The sequence below is a fragment of the Lathamus discolor genome, chromosome 2 (assembly GCF_037157495.1).
Source record: "Lathamus discolor isolate bLatDis1 chromosome 2, bLatDis1.hap1, whole genome shotgun sequence".
Classification (NCBI taxonomy): domain Eukaryota; kingdom Metazoa; phylum Chordata; class Aves; order Psittaciformes; family Psittacidae; genus Lathamus; species Lathamus discolor.
The window spans coordinates 78,560,252-78,582,138 of record NC_088885.1 but is presented as its reverse complement, the minus strand read 5'-3'; the positions used below and the strand labels follow the sequence as shown (position 1 = coordinate 78,582,138).

At 36.6% G+C, this 21,887-nt stretch overlaps 1 protein-coding gene across 3 annotated transcripts in view; it reads right to left on the bottom strand.

Annotated features, from left to right (window-relative positions):
* The window catches only part of CDH9 (cadherin 9), a 103,143-nt gene that overhangs the window by 16,935 nt on the left and 64,321 nt on the right, over positions 1–21,887 (bottom strand). For all 3 annotated transcript variants that reach the window (XM_065667559.1, XM_065667561.1, XM_065667560.1), the window contains 5 exons: positions 9,119–9,238; positions 7,466–7,633; positions 3,156–3,343; positions 1,617–1,870; positions 181–317 (listed from right to left, as the gene is read on the bottom strand). In XM_065667559.1, coding sequence (XP_065523631.1) covers positions 181–317; positions 1,617–1,870; positions 3,156–3,343; positions 7,466–7,633; positions 9,119–9,238 — 867 coding nt within the window. The remainder of the gene's footprint in view (positions 1–180; positions 318–1,616; positions 1,871–3,155; positions 3,344–7,465; positions 7,634–9,118; positions 9,239–21,887) is intronic.

Sequence of the window (21,887 nt, the reverse complement as noted above, 5' to 3'; positions counted from 1 at the left end):
TTCATAAATGTGTAAAGATAGTCCTAAAGTAGTAAATTGAACTTTTAGATGTGCGTTTAAAGATACTCTCTCTATTGATAATATCTTAATAAGAGCAAAACTAATGAAACAAGATATATCATAGATACTGTAGAATTTGTCTTTCCTCAGTTCTACTGAGATAAATGACCTCCAACTTACTGATTTCAGTTGCTATGACAGTGATGTTGTGCCAGGGAGTTTCTTCCCGGTCAAGTGGCTTTGAGATGAATAAGGATCCATTTTCTGAATAGATGTTGAATACTCTGTCAAGGTCAGTGTGTCGATCCACAGAATATCTGTGAAGATACCATACAACTGAGCATCACTATCTCCTGCTACAGTTTCTAGTTTAGCTCACAGCCACCTCTAAAAGTTTTTGAGTTTTAACTATGGTTGAGAACTGAAGTAATTTAGAATTAACCTAAGCTTTCTTATAGCTGTCTGAGGAGTTTACAAATACTGAGAAACAATTTTTTAAGACTAGTAAGTGGAATGAAAAGCAATTTATGTTGGCAGTTTGTTAGATTTACATTCGAAATTGCATTTCAGCTTATAAAGTGAATACTGGAATAACAACTAAAAATTAACATTTTTAGGTAATATTTTTGCTAATTAATTTTTTCTGGGAGAAGTCAGTCATGAAAGGATACATATTACAAATACAATAAAGTATTGATTTATCATATTTTCAAGATGTCACAAGGACCATCAAAATCACCAGAAAAATGTTTGGATTAGTTGTTTAAGATAAAAGTTCTTAAAAATCTTATTTTATGGCACTTGCTTTTTGCTTTTCTTTTTCTCAGCAAAGAAAAAAATTGTTTTACAGGTGTGTTTTAATTAGTCTACTAGTTACCAGTCAGTATCAGGTTGAGATTTTATACATAGATTGCATAAAAATATTTTTTCTTCCTCCTCTCACACCTCCTACCTAAAACTGTACTGCTGCAGGACAGAACAGGCTTGTTCAGAAGCACAGCAATCAGGTTTCATAATCAGTTGCATGCTAAATACACGAATTTCAGTTCTGAGTTTGTCATTGCAGATAATAATGGCAGGTGGCTAACAATTACAGCAATTTTAAAGCACTGAACTCTTACCTGTAATTGTTATGACTTTATTGCAAACATTTCTTATTTAATATAATGTGATAATTAAGTAGTCAAACTGTGGAACATGGTAGATGATATTATGTCTAGGACATTATGAAAGTACAGAAGGCTGAATGCTATCAACCAGCAGGGAGTGCAGAAATACACCACCATTTTGAGTATTTTACATACGTTTGCCACTGGAAACATGGTATAAAATCATAATCTTATGAAAAATTTGGTGAAAGTACTAGAACAAGATGTGAGTTAAATGCTAACCTCTCCTTTCTTTTCACCTAGTGACTATTGGCTTCAAAAGCATACCCTGCACTGTTAACTGTTTCACTTCACAAGTTCCCATAGATATTTTTCAGTGTGGCACTTTTTAGTAGCCCTTATGTGCTTAATCACTTGAGTAGCCCCCTGTTACATTGTGTTCTCATTACTCTTTGTGCCTGAGACTTGACCCACATTTAAAACTTTTTATGTTATGTAATGGCTTACTTTATAGCATTCTTTGTTATATCCGGATCTTGGGCTACAACTTGTCCAATAATGCTTCCTTCCTTAGCATCTTCATCTACCTCTATTAAATACCACGGTCTGCTGAACACGGGAGGTTCATCTATGTCTTCCACAGAAATTTTGAGCAAAGCTGTGTCCTTGAATGGCCCCAGCTGAAGAAAACGAGGATCAGGATGCGTGTTGGTGGCTTCCACTCTTAAGGTGTATAACACCTTACTTTCAAAATCCAGATGCTGGGGAGCAAATAATAATAATAAAGGAAATTGAACCACTTTACAAGAAATATAAGGTTTTTAATGCTGAATGAGAAGTGTAGGCATTATTAGGAGCAAAAGCTCTAAAATTTAATGTATCTTGGTGAAGATGGATTATATTAGAATGTATTCTAGCTATGAAAAAAATATGGAGTATTAGAGAGCAGCAAGGCAATTATGATCCCTCTGCTTACTAATTGTTCAGATTCCTTAAAAACCAGGAGAACCCATAGAAAACCAACCCACAAGAAAATAGAAAGAAACAGGGACTTTGGACTCAGTATACAGTGGGAGTTGCTGAAGGTCTTATTTGTCTCATGCCACTGGTAATAATATGAACAATTATCCCAGCTCTTAAATGCTCTGTGTTCTGTTTCCCTTTTCCTTACTCCTCCTGCATTACCATCTACCCTTGCTTATTTTGCATCAGAAACAACCCAGACTTGTCCCTGACCTCCATGTTCCAGAGTGAAAAGAAAACTATGAAGTCTTATTTCCTATCTCTCTGTGTGACATTTATGTTATGCAGGTCCATATATGCATATTGATGTATAAATTAATATGCACACACATACACATGAACATATATTCATGTTTCCAAATATATGTGTATAAATCTATATTAGATATATATACATATCGTTTTTGGTACATTCAGTAAAAATAGAACCAAAAATAGTGTTCAGAGCTTAACAGTCTAAACAACCAATAAATGTGTCAGAGATGGTATTTTGAATTAAATTTCTGCCCATGTCTTTACTCCGTGGACTTCCATTGACATAATATGTAACACTATGTTTCACCAAGCTTGGACTTAAACCAAGACAGAATTTAGGTAGATACCTGACTGTTGGACAGATTAGAAAGGGACAGATTAGACTTGAAGGTGTAAGTTCATCAAACTTCAGCTGAGTCTCCAAGCCTTGTGAGCCTTACAGCAGCATTCAGCTGGCAAACCCCACTGTGCACTGAATTCCTCCAGGTTTTCACAGCTCTAATTTGAAAGTACTGTGTATGAGAGTATATATACTGAACAGAGAGTAGCAACTGAAATATTGCTGTATGTGAAGTGACAAGCCATTAAATTTCCTTCGAGACTTGAAAATAACAGATACTGAAGAAAGAAGGACAAAACTAATACAATAACTCCTTGGCAGCCTGACCCCTTGTGAGATCTACCCTTCCTTCCCCTGGAAAAGGAGAAATAACTGTAACGTCTGGAGAGCTAAGTTCATATAAAAGAGAGGGAGAAAAAAAAATGAACCTTTTTGACAGTTATGATCCCTTCCTGTGTGTCCTTGTCAGTGACGATATCAAACATGTCTGATCCATCCCCATTGGAGATGCTATACTCAGTCTCTGCATTTTCACCCACATCAGGGTCATTGGCTTTAATTCTGCCAAGAAGAGTCCCAGGTGGTGCAGACTCAGGAGAGCTGAACTGATAGGTACCTAGAAGAGCAAAATCAAGTATTCATTGTTCTGAGAAGCTTAGTCACTAGAATAAAAAACATTTTCTGTTTCACCTGGAATTTTTTTAAGTAACTTGAAGTTTGAAACATTTTAAAAAAATGTTATTAATCATCATGCTAAACTTTAAAACAGGGTTTGAAGTTGATTGACAAATTGTCACAAAAAAAATAAGTGATTCTTCAAAGCCATTTACTACTGTGTTTTTAATGGTTTGTTGTTGTTGGGGGGACACCAGTTCTAACCTTGATTATGTAACTATATACATATATATTTTTTCTAGAAATGTTTCTATATATATTTAGAAATAGTAAGAGATTTTTTTGTTGCTGTTTTCTCCAGGCACAAAATTTGTAGAAACCAGTGCAGATTTTTTTTGAAAGAGAGTAAAATAGAACAGGCTTTCTTTTATTCTTTTGAAAAATATATTCAAGATTTGTAGGTGTTCTGTGTGAAAGTAATTCATTCATCCATTATTGTTAATCCATACTAAAGAGTCAGGATATTAATTGCATTGGAGATTCACTCAGATTTTCTTTAATTTACCTGCATGTACTTTTAGTGTTCTTTTAATGTTCGATTTCATTTAATGTTTTTATAATAAGGGTTTGCTAAAGAGAAATCTGTTTACAGACAAACAAAAAAAGTGAATGTATACGTACTTTCTGACAACATATGCAATAAAAATCTAAAGACATGCTGTTACAGAAAAATTATTAACCAAATAGTTTTCTTGACCAGCTAGAACTAGACAATGAAGAGCTTTCATCACTAGCAAGACACAAATGTTTCTAAATCAATACTTTCAGTTATTTGCTACCAACAAAAATGTAAAAAAAACCCCAACTGATATATTCAACATTTCTACATGTGACATTCCAGAATCTGATATTTCTTTATATCTGTTTTCTCATGTAAATTAATATTAATTTACTGAGTGAAATAGTAGCATTAAAAAAAAAAAAAACTTATTAGAGTCTGAAAAGTAGCATCTGTTAAAATTCACAATCTTTATTTGAAGGGTCTATTAAGAAGCTGTATAAATTGTTTTGGCCTGTAGTGAAGCACAGTCAAGTGTCTTTCTTGCAACTAGCCTATTTCCTATATTTACATGTCCTTTGCTTTCTTTTAAGACACTTATAGGGTCCTGAAGGTTCCTTTTAAGTTCAAGGACTATACCAAACCTCTAAGTTCAGGAGTTTCCATCTCCAGTTGTACAGACTAAGTACAAAAGAGTGTCACTGTAAATACCTTATATTTAAATACATGTGTAAGAAAATGGAAGCTAATGCTTGATGCTATATTGCATTTGCTGTTACAAGGTTGTAAGTGAAAACAGCAGACTGTTTGGCTGCAATCCACACAGACTAAAATGCATATTATTCCTTTAAACCAGGCTGAAAATTAGATGGAAGTATTCCTGCAAGCTAAATCACAAGTTTAAAGGCTTTCTCAAATTCAAGGGTTCAGCCAGTGAGGCAGAAATACTGTAAGAACAGATTCAATCATGCTACATATGATTTATTCCAGGGTAAATAACTGTCTTTAGTGCTTTTACATCTGAAAGCATTCCTTATTTTTGTGATGCTGCGTGCATGCTACACAGTTTTGGCATGCGAGATAGTTAATCTGGCTTAGATTACAATTGAATTCAAAATGTGTGAGATTTTTATTATGTTGCCATTTAAATTCAGTTCAGGCTATCCACTTTTAACTATCCAAGATTCCTTTCAAGAAACAAAGCAAAACAGAAAATTTGTTTCTTCTAATACAGTTGGATCAGCCAGTAGTTCACAGTTCACTGACATTTTGCTTTCTTCTGTCCCTCCAAGAAATCAATCTTGAGTTCTGTACATTGACATTAAATCCTGTTGCTTGCATTTGCAATTCACTCTCAGCTTTGGGCCACATTTTCATCTATTGTTGCCTCACATAAGAGAAAATGGAAGATAATTATTTTTGGAAGGAACAAACTTCCAAAACTAGATAGCTCTTTGGAGGTATGACTCTCTTCATAACTAATCTAAAAGGAAATCAAAACCTCCAGATGTTTCTTTATGTTTGATTTCCTAGGAAATGTTGAAAATTTAATTCAGGAACAAAGCTCATAATTCAGTGTGCCACATTGCATTTTAATTTAGGTTCAAGAATTCTTATTTGCAAAATATTATGGCTATGTCATGCTACACATGTTTAAACAGTATCCCCTCCTGAAGTCAAACAGGAAGGCTGGTAAAAATTGTTATTTGAGTTTGCCATGTGAAGGTGATTCTCAGCAAGTAAACTCTGAATGTGAATTTAAGTTATATTTTATGAGGACTGCAGTACTTCCCCTACCCTCTCTTTTTAAAAAGCAATCTGTTGTCATGAACGGAGATAAAAACGGTATATGCAATTTCTAAAATCCTTTCTTCTCCTGTCAGAGTTTTCTCATATTTTTAAAAATCTCTTCTAGGTTGACCTTTATCTACTATTCTTTATCTACTTATTGCCATGGTACTGAAGTGTTTTCCAAGTTTCATCAAGCCCAGGAGAGAGTTTTCTAAATCAGCTGTTTGTTCACTAAAGAGAGCCAGTCAGGTCCTTAATAAGTGTTCACAAGCAATTCAAATTTTATAATGTAGACATTTTTCCAGCAGGCACTGAAGTGAGGCTGTAAATGTCTTCTATCTGCAGCCTATCAAAAGGTTGTAAGGCACTAATTAAAACAAATTGGGATTGGATTTAAATGACTGGCCTAGGACAAAAGTATGTTGTACATTACTGAGACACTTTCTGTATTGTGCAGCTTTCTGATTGCCATTTTTATTATACAGAGATATTTTTAAAAAACTTAATTGTGTCAAACTGATCTAGATTACCAAAATCATTCAACATCAAGAGCTGAACACAGATTACAAGAAGCTAAATCAGATGCTTAGACTTCCAGCAGAGAACAATACATGATCAACTCTGCAAGGTGGTACCTTAGAAAATTTGCTGACCTATTTGCTTGCCTAAAAATGTTGAACTAAAATTATCTCAGAAAATGGAACTCTACATTTTGTAATTAAATTCTTCTAAAGGCTTTCAAGTCCCTGAAGTTAGCCTAGCTTATTGTTACAGTTCACATTCCTATGAGCACAGTAAGAACGGGAAGTAAATTCATCATTCTAAGAAATATTTTGCTATTAAAAAAGTGGAGGATTCTCATTTGCCTTAATGCTGCTGCCACATAAACAGACATAACAGTGGGCCAGCATCACTCTGTCATATCTTTGTCAGCGATGTGGACAGTGGGATTTAGTGCAAGCTGTGTGGTGCAGTTGACACCGGTGAGAAGGGATAACATCTAGAGGGACCTTGGCAGGCTTGAGAGGTGGTCCAACTCCAACCTCATGAAGTTCAACAAAGCCAAGTGCAAGGTCCTGCCCCTGGTTTGCAGCAATCCCAAGGACAAATACAGGCTGAGCAGACTGGAGAACTGCCCTGAGGATAAGTACTTGGGGATGTTGCCTGACAGGAAGCTCAACATGAGCTGGCAGTGTGCGCTTGCATCCCAGAAAGCCAGCTGTATCCTGGGCTGCATTGAAAGGAACGTGGCCAGCAGGTTGAGGTAGGTGATTCTCCCTCTCTACTACTCCCTTGTGAGATGTCACCTGCAGTACTGTGTTCAGCTTCGAAGACCCCAACACAAGAGGGACATGGATCTGCCCAAGCAAGTCCAGGAGAGGGCCACAAAAAATGTAGTGATATGACACAAGAGAATGGTTTCAAACTGAAAGAAGGGAGATTTAGATTAGACATTAGGAATAAATTCTTTACTATGAGAGTTATGAGGACTTGGAACAGGTTGCCTAGAGAAGCAGTGGATGCCCCATCCCTGGAAGTGTTTAAGACCTGGTTGGATGTGGCTTTGATCAACCTGTTCTCATAGAAGATGTCCCTGCCCATAGTAATGGGGTTGGAATTAGATGATCTTTAAGGTCCCTTCCAACCCAAACTGTTATATGAATCTATTTATACTTTTAAAAACGGAAGAAAAAAGATCCCAGATGGTGGCAGTGAAACAGCTGATTTTAGAGGGGTTCTTGGAAAGCAACAGAACTATTAGATGCTCCATACTCTGAGGGAAGCGAGGCGGATTGTCATTAACATCGGTCAGTGTGATGTTCACAGTTGTGGTCCCTGATAGTCCTCCCATCTGGCCTCCCATGTCTTTGGCCTGGATGACCACTTGATACTGTTCTTTGTTTTCTCTGCTCATGTCTGGCAAAGCAGTCTTGATTACGCCTTGGAGAAGAGAGAAAAAAGAGAGACAAGTGAAGTAGGCGAAGCACCACCCACTTTAATTTCAGTGGGTTTAAGTGGATATAAATAAAAGCAGAGATGTTAATGCATAGCCATCAACACAAGGTATACTGAAATAAGCCTTTCAGTCTATGGCTGATATAATGTGATTTTAAGTAAAAGGGAATTAAATGTAACAGAGATATTTTTCATTGTTTGTGATGTGCTAAATCAATCTAGTTATGCTTTTAATGACAAAAATACAAACATATTTGTTGAATTAATTAATTTTTTTAGCTATCATGCCCAGTTTTTATTTTAATGCATTATGTAATTTCCAGTCCTGGTGAGGTTTTGATATTATAGCACAGGCTGAACTCTTTTATGCTGTGGATTAATTCTTTTGGACTACAATAAATCATATATTTTAATGCCCAGTGATGGGCACTGTAAATCATCTAGGGCTATAGATAATTAAAAAATTGGATAAGACTGTAAAATTAGTGTTGGACAATCTTTTTTGGGGTGGCTGATATCAAGAGTTTCATAAATTTAATTTAAATCAGACTCTTGTACAACACACAAAGAGAGTAGGATACTCAGGTAAGAAAACTAAAAATCCCATGCCCTGAACAGAGAAATTACCTAAATCCTCCCAGGATCCAGAGCCCAGAAGAACTTTTATTTAGAGGTGTGGTGATTTTGCAAGGTTGAAGAATTTTGATAAAATGCAGGAAAAACCTAATGCAATGCTTGTTAAGTCATATGTGCCTTAGGATTAGGTATCTGGAGAGGGGAAGAGTGGTGGTGGTGGTTTCTTTTTTGAGACCAAATTTTGGATTATAGGTACGCAAAATTAATATTTTTTTTCTTTGTGTCTTTTTCTTATCTGATTTCCTGCACAACAATGAAAAGGGCTTCCAGCAATGCCTTGCAATTTAAAAGCATTGATGCTTCTTGCTTCATTTCTAATAGCTGTTGGGATCAGAGTACAGTTTCAAAAAGCATCTTGAATTAAAGATTGTTAGTGGTCAAGAATCTATCACAACTTTTAAAAATAATTCAATTGCCTTTGGGGAGTGGTTTTGGTTTTTTTAGCCTTATGTTCTGAAATTATTCAGCTCCCTTTTTGTTTTCTTAAAGAGAAACAGATGGAATTCCCAGAAATTGGTGTAAAATAATCTTAAATACTTTCATGACTCTTTGTATCCTTTACAATATCCTACACCCTTTCTGAACTGTTGGCTTTTACACTTACCAGTCATCTTCCAGATGCTACTATGCTAAGCAAAATGTTTTTTCTTCTACAATAATATTATTTTGACACTTTAATTGTGATTTCAGTTTTCATTTAGAAAATGTGTATCATCCTTGTGGCAAGCCATATACCATAGACCTGTTCCAATATTTAAATGCAAATGAAAAGTGTCTTAATCCTTGCATCACACCTCTGTCATTGCAAAAAGTAAGACTGAATGAATTGCTAACCTGTTTCTGGATCCACTGAGAAATATGGCTGTCCCTGGAGAATGCTGTACACCACTTTGGCACTGTTTCCATAGTTGGCATCATCAGCATCTGTGGCTGTCACTTGAATAACTGATGTACCTAAATGGGTACAAAGAAAGGAAGCAGCAGATTTTATGATGGCACCTATTTTTTGTAAACTGCATATTGTCGTTTCACAGAATTCAGCAAAAACTTGAACGGCAACTGGTGGACAAATCCACTGTTATCTTACCCAAGCAGACAGTAAAATAAAATCTCTTCTTCCTTGTGATTAAATCATTATCACTTAAGATTCAAGTTTCAGGTACGCAAGAGGGATTGACATGTGTCTGAAACCAAACACATCATTGGGTGTTTTCGTGATCAAACAGTTTTGAAACTGGTCACTTTAAAATAGGTAACTGCTGTGTGGAAAGTACCATTATGATTTTTAACTTTGGCTTACTAGTAAATTAAACTAAAGCAAACTTTCCCATACTCATTTTTTGCTTAGATGACCATCTCCAAACATCTGAAGTCAGACTGAAGAAAATATTTTGTCTCATCCTAACTAATTTTTAAGACAGTTCTAAAAAAAATAGCTTGGTTTTACAATAAGAAATTCAGGAATTCATTTTATTTTGTTTTCCTCATTTGATCAAAGTTATTCCACTATTGGCAAATAATTGCCATTAAACTACAATTACATTTCCTCAACATTCAATTATTTTGTATGAAAATGGCTCACCCATGTCCTGTGATCACAATGAGGAGAATGTAAGCTATATGGGATTAACAACATTGTGAACCAATACATTTGGCACAGTTTATGAATTAGAAGCAAATAAAAGCTTCTGTAAACACTTCCTTATAAAATATATGAAAGGACAAAACTGTTCCTCACAAGCTTTTCTTTCTAAGCAATTTTAAAGATGTCAGGATACTTTCTGCTAACACAATCCAGAGCCTGCATAGATAAGCACAGGCAGCCCAATAGCTAGAAGGGTGTCCTGGGTTTACCAGTAGCTGTTTTGCTCCTTCTTAGTAACTGGTGCAAGCTCTGTGTTTTGACTTCCAGCCTGGGCAGAGAGCTGATAACACCGATTGTTTTTAATTGTTGTTAAGTAATGTTTATTCTGGCCAAGGACTTTGTGAGTCTCATGCTCTGCCGGGGACCAGGGGAGGCCGGGAGGAAGCAGAGACAGGACACCTGACCCAAACTAGCCAAAGAGCTATTCCATATCACAGCACGTCATGCCCAGGGAAGTAACTGGGAGTTACCCAGAAGGGCACGGTCTCTCTTCGGGTGGGTCGAACTCGTTCGGCGGTGGTATTGTATTCTCTTGTTATTTTCTCTTATCAATATTATCATTGGTGGTAGCAGTAGTGATTTGTGTTATACCTTAGTTACTGGGCTGTTCTTATCTCAACCCGTGGGAGTTACAGTCTCTTGATCCTCCTCCCCATCCCTCCGGGAGCAGGGAGGGTCGGTGGGGGGTGAGTGAATGAGCTTTTGTGGTTGGGTTTAAACCACGACAATTCTTTTTGGCACCCAACGTGGGGCACGAAGGGTTGAGATAACGACAGATCTGACCGGATTAATAGTCACTCATCACAATGCTGATTTATTGGCTCTCAAAGCTGTTCCTCTTGATCTCACAGGTTCAGAACGCTGTATATTACGTACAGCCGGTATTTGCTGTGTTGGTGTTTTTCAAGTGTGGGGCTTGGGCTAAGGTTTTTGTCTCATTGTACTTTATTATAATGACTTGTAATACAATAGAATCATTGATCATGAAACTGATTGGTCTTATGTTCCCAGTGTGGTCACCACCTTTATACTTTGGGAGGTATATAATAAAGGTGCTTAGCAATTTCACATCTTTTTTCTCCTTCTCGGGTGGTCAACCTGTGAAGGAGATATTCTTTTACCCTCCCAATTAAAGGGTAAATTTTCTTCAACTCCTTGCCAAGGGCAGAAGGCCAACTGAGAAGCTCTTTACCCTATTTTTGGCTGGGTATTTTTTATCTTTTACTTTTTATGTTATACTTTCCTTATAAGACAAAGGTCTAGTAAGCACTGTCCACTTAAGTGATAAAATTTCCTATTCTTTTTTTTTTCTTCACTTACATTCCTCTAGATTGAAGTTCACCCAGATAACTTGCAGGCAAGTATGTCTTGACTGTAAATTTAGAAGATACTCATTTAGCTGTGACTAATGGAACTAAAGTGAGTAATCTCTCCTGTCACTCTTCCGTGTGCACAAGGCATTGGGGAAAGTAGACACCCAGAGTAATCAAAATAGATTTATGAAAGCTCACATTACTATTAGGTCCTGTTAGATGCATCTATTTTCTCACAGTATGTAATACCACTTTACACATAATAGTTTTACCTACATAAAAGTAACGATTCCAAACATTTCAGTCTACCTGAACAGCATAACAAGAGAGGAAGATTACTTCTTTCTCTGCAACAAACCAGCAGAACAAAGTTGTAGAAATGCTTTGTCACAGCTCATCAAAATCTGAAGAGGATTTTTGCCATTAGCAATCTAGATTACTTTTTGCCAGGTTAAACAATTGAAGGTCAACTGTGTGCCAAGCTGAGATGTAAAGAAAATCCTGAAGAAATGAATCTTTAAGAACAACCTATCACTAACAGTGTCTGGCAGAACTGCTTATATGGACAAAAGAATTAAGACTGTTTCTTGAGTAATATAATATTCTATGACTCCTATCTGCTTTCAAAAAGCTAATAAACTAAATCCCATGTCTCTTCAAGGCTAAAAGGGAAAGGGGAGTGAATATCACTTCCTATCCTATAAAAAAATGTAGAAGTCATCAATACAATCATGCTTACACTGTGCCACTGTATCATCTAAAATATGACCTAAAAGTTGAGAATCAAGGGAAATCTATATGTCCATTCCCTCCTGCCCCCTCCAAAAAACCTCAAAATATTTTCATCAGGAAAACTTATTGCTGTGGCCTACTGATCTAGGCACTGTCTTCTGGCTGACACAGATGTTTGAGTGTGGTTGTAACAACTCTGAATGCACATTAAGTTTCTTTTCCTGACATATTGGCTTGATTTAAAAGAAAATATACATCAGAATGTATATCTTTGTTTCCTGAGGTTCAAGTGCCATACGATTATGATTCCTGAGGACAGCATAGAAGCTGTAACTCTACAGAAACTTTGGAGGTTACTACCAGATACTTCAAGTGGATCTTATATAGAATGAGATCTTATTATAGTTTACAAATTATGGATGTTTTCTTTTATTTGTCAAACTCTGTAGAGTGGTGTAAAAATAGCGTTATAATAGCTACTGCTTCCTAGTAAATTAGTAGTACAATCATGAAAAACAATTAACAAGTATATACTCAGAAAATTTCTTGTCAGCATGCAGTTCACTCTCTTCTCTGCCAACAGTCTGCCGTATTATAAAATAGGCTCCTCATGGACAATAGGCAATGTTTGTGCAGCATTTTTTTTTTTTTTTTTTTCTGAGGAAAGAAACTTCTGTTAGCTTTTGGGGTCTGAAAAAACAGTGAAACAAAGGAACTCAGTAATGAATAATGAAATAATTGGTAATAATGCAAAACCAGTTTGGATCTTTCAAATTAAAGTCAACTATGACATATCCTCACTCCCACCTGAATAGAACCCACAAAATCTGGTACATTTCTTTTCATTTGTTTATTTATAGTCTAGATTGCCTCACAAGCAGCCGTTATGCCATATTAGTCAGCAGAAGTCAGCATATTTTAAATACAAATCAGGTTGCTATGTTAGAAATTAGAATTTTTTTGAGATACTTCCAGTGATGCTAACATGAGCAGGAATGAAGGAGAACCTGGAAAGAACTGTGGGTGGGGAGAAGGGGTTTTATTTTCTCTATTTCTTTCTCACTATCCAACTCTATTTTTAATGGGCAATAAGTTAAATTTATTTTTCCAAGTTGAGACTGTTTTGCCCCTGATGGTAATTGGTAAATGATCCCCCTGTCTTTATTTCAGTTCATAAGCTTTTCCTTCTTATTTTCTTCACCTGTCCTGTTGAGGAAGGAGAGTGAGAGAGCAGTAGGGTGGGCCTCTGGCAGCAAACCAAGATCTAATATACCACACAAGCAAACTGGTGTGAAAGATGACAGAGAAAATGTGGCAGTGAGTACAATAGCAGACTAAGGGGTGAAAACATCACCAAAAAAGTGAACTTCAATTCAAACTTACCTAGCAAGCTTATCCCATCTCAAAACGTGAACTGAATCTCAGAGTTCTCAAGAGGTATGTCTAATTTTATTTTTTGTTTTGTTTTGACGTTATTTTTTATTTTTTGTTTAGATGAATTCTCAATACTTCTTTCACATAGCATTGAGATTGACTTGTTTGTCTCTCAAAGATTTTCCTTATGTCTGTATAGAATAATCAAGAAACAGAAGTTTGCTGAAAGCATTGAATTTGCCAAGTTTTATGAGTGCTGAAACATAGTGGGTAGAGGGCCTGTTTGGTTTTGTGATTTGTTTCTGTGTTTACTTTTTTTTTTCTTTTTTTTTTTTGTTTGCTTAGATGTATATTTGTGTCAGGAAGCTTAAGCATTTTGACAACACATCCACGGTGAATAGTGTCCTAATGTAAGGGTAGAAAAATACAGAAGAATGATTGTGAAGATAAGCTGAGAGAAGACGACTAGGCTAAATCTCTGCAAGTAGTGTCTTTGTATGTGTGTCTGTGTGTGAGTATGTATACATGTACATGCATGTAAGAATGTAGAGTCAAAAAATGAAAATTGAATTAGAAAAAGCATCACTCCGTATCTGGGACAGTGCAACAGTGTCAGAACTGAGTCCCACTAACAGATTTCCAGAAATCATGAGGAGTAAGCCATAAATTTGAAAAAGAATTTGAAATAAGAGCTCTTCTCTGAATTGTGTTTAAAATATTTTCTATTTTTTTGTAAAATTCAGTCTTTGAAAGAGTCTCTCTGTTACAATTAGGTCTTATAGCATGATATCAGAGTGCATTGCAAAGCTGAAGTAAATAGCCTACAGAGGAAAAGAGGTCTCCTAATAGAAGAGATCAAGGTGTACATTTTGCTACCTCTTCATTTAAAGTCATACTCTTCAGCATGCAACTCATGTTCTTACTTGGCTCCTTTAGCTAGCATGAATTAGAATGGAATGCACCCACGGGTGCTGAGGGAGCTGGCGGAGGTCATTGCTAGGCCACTTTCCATCATCTTTGGTAAGTCGTGGGAAATGGGCGAGGTGCCTGAGGATTGGCGGATGGCAAAGGTCACACCAATCTATAAGAAGGGCAAGAAGGAGGACCCGGGTAATTATAGACCGGTCAGCCTTACCTCCATCCCTGGAAAGATGATGGAACAACTTATTCGTGACTCCATCACTAGGCATATCAAGGATGAGGGGGTCATTAAGAACAGCCAACATGGTTTTATGAGGGGGAAGTCATGTATGACCAACCTTATAGCCTTCTATGAGGAAGTGACTAGGTGGAGGGATGATGGTAGAGCGGTAGATGTAGTTTTTCTTGATTTCAGTAAGGCATTTGATACTGTCTCCCACAGCATCCTCATAGATAAGCTAAGGAAGTGTGGGCTTGACGATCAAGTAGTGAGGTGGATCGAGAACTGGTTGAAAGGAAGAAGGCAGAGAGTTGTGGTCAATGGCGCAGAATCTAGCTGGAGGTCTGTGACTAGTGGAGTTCCCCAGGGGTCGGTGCTGGGACCGGTGCTGTTTAATATTTTCATCAATGACCTGGATGAGGGAACTGAGTGCACCCTCAGCAAGTTTGCTGATGACACAAAACTGGGAGGAGTGGCTGACACACCAGAGGACTGTGCTGCCATTCAGCGAGACCTGGACAGGCTGGAGAGTTGGGCGGGGAGAAACTTGATGAAATTTAACAAGGGCAAGTGTAGAGTCTTGCATCTGGGGAAGAACAACCCCATGTACCAGTACAGGTTGGGGGTTGACCTGCTGGAAAGTAGTGAAGGGGAAAGGGACCTGGGGGTCCTGGTGGATAGGAGGATGACCATGAGCCAGCAATGTGCTCTTGCGGCCAAGAAGGCAAATGGCATCTTAGGGTGCATTAGAAAGGGAGTGGTTAGTAGGTCAAGAGAGGTTCTCCTCCCCCTCTACTCAGCCTTGGTGAGGCCGCATCTGGAATATTGCGTCCAGTTCTGGGCCCCTCTGTTCAAGAAGGACAGGGAATTGCTTGAAGGAGTCCAGCGCAGAGCCACAAAGATGATTAAGGGAGTGGAACATCTCCCTTATGAGGAGAGGCTGAGGGAGCTGGATCTCTTTAGCTTGGAGAAGAGGAGACTGAGGGGTGACCTCATCAATGTTTACAAATATGTAAAGGGTAGGTGTCAGGATGATGGAGCTAGGCTTTTTTCAGTGATATCCGGTGATAGGACAAGGGGCAATGGGTGTAAACTGGAGCATAGGAAGTTCCACGTTAACATCAGGAAGAACTTCTTTACTGTAAGAGTGACAGAGCACTGGAACAGGTTGCCCAGGGGGGTTGTGGAGTCTCCTACACTGGAGATATTCAAGGCCCGCCTGGACAAGTTCCTGTGTGATGTACTGTAGGTTACCCTGCTCTTGCAGGGGGGTTGGACTAGATGATCTTTTTAGGTCCCTTCCAACCCTTGGGATTCTGTGATTCTGTGATTCTGTGATTCTGACGGTTAGAAGAATGTATCTGTGTCTTTTTGAAAATGCTGCTTTTACTGATAGCTTTTTCTGTAACCTTCATTTTGAACAGTAATCTCCATCTTGGGTGAAGAAAATGAGCGGATTATGCTGTTAGCAATGTATGTTTCAAGATTCCACCATGAATGTTGATGAAAAATGACAGACAGTGATTTAAATATCATTCAGAACCCTGACATTTCTTTTCCAAAGGGAATTCTGTAACTTGAAAATGCATTTTGAGCTTGAATTTGACACATTTTTATAAAAGTAGGATTTCAGATCAATTCAAAATTTTGATTTTTAAGAAAAATGCTTGGTTTAGACTTCGGCTTTCTCATATAAAGTTTTCAAGAAGTAATTCAGAAATTAAAAAAAAAATCAGAAATGCTGAAACAGGATGCTTTTTACGTTACCAAACAGCTTCCTTTCTATTTTTTCTCAAGTCAACTTCTGTCAAAATTGGCAGTTATTGAAAAGTTCTAATTTTTACAGAGAACTTGTCTGTGTATATATATGTATATCTAGCTTCATTTGAGACGACTCCACTCAAAGCAGAAAGGCTGTTTTGTTTTCAGAAATAGAAGGCCAGCTGGGGTAAGTGGAGAGGTAGGAAGGACTTTATCTCCCTAAAGAAGAAGCTTTTGAGCTTGTTTCCTGTTTTCAAGCATAATGACAGTCTGGCATTCATCAAATTTGTTCATCGAGAGAAGATTTTAGAAGTGGATTACTTTTACAAGCTGAAAAGATTTGGGAGAGCTCTGGAAAACCTCTGGAGGCAAAATTAAAAATTTTGTTGGCTAAAAGCCTAAGGAAGATAGGTGGACAGAGAGTTAGCTCAGACAGCATGGCTCCAAGGATTATTTTCACATGGAGATACTATGGAAATGCCCCTGCTGACGACATGAGTGAAAGTTTAAGTGATTTTCAGAAATTCTGAGAGCTATTAAACTGCTTTTGCAAGCATTTTTTTTCTCTCTGGATAGGAATCTATGCCTGGAAGATAAGCTGGAGAAATTCTGAACTAGGAACAGTCACGTGGCACTACCTAAGCCTGAAATGCTTAGAAATATGTAAAACTCACCAACAAGGATCTCATTACTGCATAAGTTGGACTATATCACTTCAGACTGCTTTCAATACAAAGAGTAGGGCTAAATAAGGTTGAGATATGACTATTATGTTTTGATGTAGAAAGCTTAAGGAATAGGGAACTGGAAGGTGAAGTTTGCTCTTTTGTATATAAATACAATTTGATAAAGGAACCTTACTCAAAGGAGCAATAACACTGGAAAAATAAGAAGGCGCTTAAAATGCAGTTCAGCCATATATATTGAAAATAAATGTATTAAAAAAAAAAAAAACAGGAAAACTATAAGACAGAAAAAGGTGGCATAAAGCAGGAGATGTAATAGTTCATAAATCACATTATAAAAAATTGATGACTTTTAATAGTCTGATATATAGGTATGAGGTGAAACTTAATTTCACTTGAAAACATGTTGTCTCTTATTTTTGTTTGTATATAGTCTCACATAATAACTGGTCTAGAAGTCAGTCTAGAAGTGGTAGCTCCTGTAGATGGGTACTGGAAATAATTCTGATAATTTCTTGTGTGTGTTGTGCTTTGGTGTTTTGAGGTTTTGTCCAATGCTTCCTTTTTTATGACAAGATTATGTCATATTTTAGATTGTGTTATTAGATCTTTCATTGAAGAAGTATGTGTTAATGATTGTCTCACCACATAGAAAGATGAAACGTAACTGAGCTACTCTGGTCTTTAATCTGCCTGAAATGCTTCTTGGGGAAGAGGTTATCGCCAGTAATAACAATGCATACACCATTGCAACATAATGTCTGAAACTGAAGTAGGAAAGAACGGCTATAGCTAAAGGAAACCTCAAGCCCTTGTCTTCAAGCTGTTCAAGACCTTGACACAGTAACTTTAGTTTTCTTTTGGCAGCAATTGTTATTGTGAAGTGCATCACGTGCTTTGTGTGAGAATTTGGAAAGCATTATGGATGCAATAACAAGTGAGAAATAGCAAGAAGAATGGGAAGTAGTTTGAAGTATTTGTAAGTGAACAACTCTGTGTATGTTCATTCTTTCGGGAATCTCTTTTTCACTTCCTCACCAATAGAAAGTCACTTCTGATACAACACTGGTGATATCAAATGGCAGAGCTGAGGCAGAGAAAAAAGTAGTCAGCCTTTTTCAAGTGTTAATGTTAACTAGATTTTACATTGTGCTTCTTAGTGACTAAAGAGCTATGGTATAAAATGATCTGCCATCTATAATAAATGAACTTCAGTTTAGAAATCCTCATTTTGTTCAACATAGTGTAAATACTTAAATACTTAAAATTAGAAAACTTTTAGGCAGAGCAATTATCTGCAGTCTACTTTAAAAAAGAAATGAAAACAAAAAATGGAAAGAATTAATTACAAAATTATCCTCAAAATTTCTATTCAAAATAGCGATGAAACTCACCAGTAGCATGTTTCTGGGCCTGGAGGTTCTATGCATATAGTAAAGTTGTACCAACTAGAATTAGTTGTTAATGAAACCAGTATGCTGAAGGAGCAACAAATAATGCCATAATATGGCAGTTAATTACCTTGGTTTTTCTTTTTCTGCCTACAATGCTTTTAAGGAGTATGTGGAATTAGGCCAGACTGACAGCTGCCATCCACGGCAAGTCAGTCACAGGAACTCTGCCACTTGTTTTCTTTATAAAGATGAGAGCTGGTGATCTTGACCGTTTGCCCAATCTTAATTTCTTGAATACTCCAAAAGAGGGAAAAACCTTTTAGCTGTTTCTTATAAACTTAGGAAAAGCTTGTCCCCATTGACACTAATAAGAGAAGTAGAAGTTTGTAAAAGCTGCAACACGGTTGTGTTTTGATTAAATATCTCAATACATAGCCAACAGTTCCAACCAAGTTTTCAGTTCTATTTATAATTTTTAGTTTCTAAAATAATGAAATAATTAAGGATGTTATTTCATCACTACTTTCAGGGTGCTGTTGAATGAAGTTTTCTGCTTTGCCCTTTTCTCAAAAGTAGTTACCTGAGGTCCTTTATACGATCTTTAAAGGTTTCACTTAAGAGCAAAAAAAGGAAGCTTAAAAATAAATACTTTTTAATAATTGCCACCTTTTAGGGCTAAACTTTGAGTTTCTGATGTACATGCCTGTACATCAAGATTGTTATCATTGTGAAAACTTGCAGATCTGAATTTTGTAAGGTATTAAGAGAAATACAGTAATTACCATGAGAAATGATGTAATTTGTCTTGTTCCATGTACTTAGTAAAATATAAATTTGTTTCAGTGGGAATAATATGAAGTAGTTTTCAAATAATCAGGAGTTAGACAAGATAATCCAGGATAAGACTCTTCTTACCTTCTTTTTCTCAAATCTGTGAAGGCTGTGTGTGACACACAAAATTTCCGAACTCACTAGGTGTGTGTCAGGAAGTAAAAATGGTAACGCATAATAGAATTCAAGCTGAATTTTTAATTGAACAATGAAAACCACACATGCAGCAACTGCTGTTTCTGTAATTAATCTTCTATCTTTCCAGAAGCTTATTATCAATTCTTACACCTATTTTAATTATCTAATTAAAATAAATATTGTCTTTTATTTCTGCAATATATATAAACATATATATCTACTGTATATACATATATATGTATGGGCACATTTTAAGTGAGAAATTTACTTATTTAACAATAGTTTATCCAGTCTGGGCATTCATAGTCTTTCCATTTCAATAGAGAGCCATTTGATGTTCTCTCTTAGGGAGAACAGTGAACTTCTTTTGGGGGAGTAATGTTCCCTTCCTGAGCTTGCTACTCTTAGGCTGGCTATAGGCTACTGCTAAATCATTTGTAATAGAAGTAGTCCTAATCATTCAGATTCACATGAGACAAAGCTTTCATTTCTCAGTAGCTCTACCAAAACTGAGGGATGGGGGTGGAGGGGGATAGCTCATGAAATGTGATACATGGGAAAAATAAAGGTGCAGGAGTCTGGACCTTTGTTTTGTGATAAATTGATTCATTTCATGAAAGTGTTGCCTCTTTGGAAGACTGAAAATTATGTCAAAGCATCTTTATGTATACTGAAATCTGTTCTGTATCACTTACACATACTGGAAATACCTAGAAGTTATAAAGAAATATGGTAAAAAAACCCAAACAAACCTCAAACTAATCTGCCTCTGCGTTTTACTTTCAAAACAGATGCATGCATGTGTTTGTTAGAATGATTTAAAAATATAAACCTAACATTCTACACTCAGCTGCTCAACATTAACAACTAAGACATATATTCAGACATTGAGAAAGCTGCCTTTGTTTTTTAAAACTGAAAAACTTATATCTTCAAAAGATTAGACTAAATAAGCATTCCAGATGTGCTTTGTTTTAGAAAAAATGAAATAATACTTCTCAATATAATTTGTAGATGTATTTTATGGCTGCATATAACCAGTTCTCAAGGAGATTTAACTTCTATGTAGTTAATTACAATTCCTGACTTAAATCTGTGTATCCAGTCTTCCCAGCCTACATTTGAGAAATCCCATTCTCAAAAATCATTTAAATGAAGAAAAGGATTTTTTTTTCAGGCACCTAAAACTAAACAAGTAGTTTAACTACATGATGTCAGGAAAGGATCTTGTGTAATTGCATGATATAGAGACAATAACGTTATCACTTTCAGAGCAAGGTCTGTACTTAGACAACAGATAATCTCCACTACTACTACTACTAACTATGTTTTAGTTTTAATAAAAGATATAACACATGTATGCCTCTATTTGAAACATTTCTTCTGATAAAGACACAGGTTAATGCTAGCTATTCCAATCCTTAGTACCAGCAGTTCAATTGCCACGGCTTTTATATGGTCACGAAGGTGTGAGAGGGGGCTCATCACATCTCTTATACTGTAGCTTGTCTAAAAGAAGCAAAATTATTTGGTGGCTGGTAGCTGCAAGAGCTCACAAGGGTATAAATTAGGTGCCTGTAAACTCACATCATACATACAGACTCAACATTTACAGTGGCTCTGAAAATAGGTTGTACATGGGTGTGAATTTGTAGAACGTTTATACCGAAGGGTGTATGTTTGTATCAAGAGATATATATACTGGCTGATGCAGCATGGCTGTTCTTGGCTATTTTCAAAATGCCAGTGAGAATTTTACTTTTTTAGGTGTGAAGCCATAAAAGATGAAAGGACCTTGGTTTAACATCCTACTGGGAGGACAACATCTCCAACAATGCAGAATATATCCCATTGCACCGCATTGCAGTATGAGCAAAAGTACTAAGTAAAGAAACCCGGCCCATTACACTTTTGCTTAGCGATTATAGTGTTATAGCTGAAAATCTACAAAAGGAAGGAAAATGGATACAACAAACAATTTTTAGTTTAAATATGATATAGGAACTTTAAATGTTAATTTCAAGCTTTGATCTGGAGATGTCCAAGCCTCAGTTCTGTTTTTTGTTTTTTGTTTTGTTTTGTTTTGTTCTCACTGTACAGAGGTCACAGGTAATAATAAATTTGTTGCAATAAAGCAGCCAGAGAAACAGCATTACATTGAATAATTTCAGAGAGAGGTACAGGGGAGCCACATGTAACACAGATTGGGTCTGAAAATTCTACTTGGCAGGAAGACTACCAGCCCAAAGGTGCTGTGATGTCCACTGCTGCAGTAGCTGAACACATTTCAACATATGTATGGAGTAAAGCTGTCCTGATCTCCCAATAATTAATGGGAAAAATGAGACATACAGAGATGAAATGAGTTTGTGGTCACCTCAAAACTGCATCTCCAAAGTTTGCAAAGTCTGAAGTCCCATACAGTGCTTTAAAAGTAACTTGTCCTTTTTTACTAATTGCAGCATTTGAACTGCTGTCATCTTATTTCTCCCTACAAGAAATAGTTCAGATCAAAATCTCAAGAAGGGTGAGCAAATGGGGGTTTATGGGAGCTCAGAAAAAGTTACAAACGTCTAACAGTGAACTGA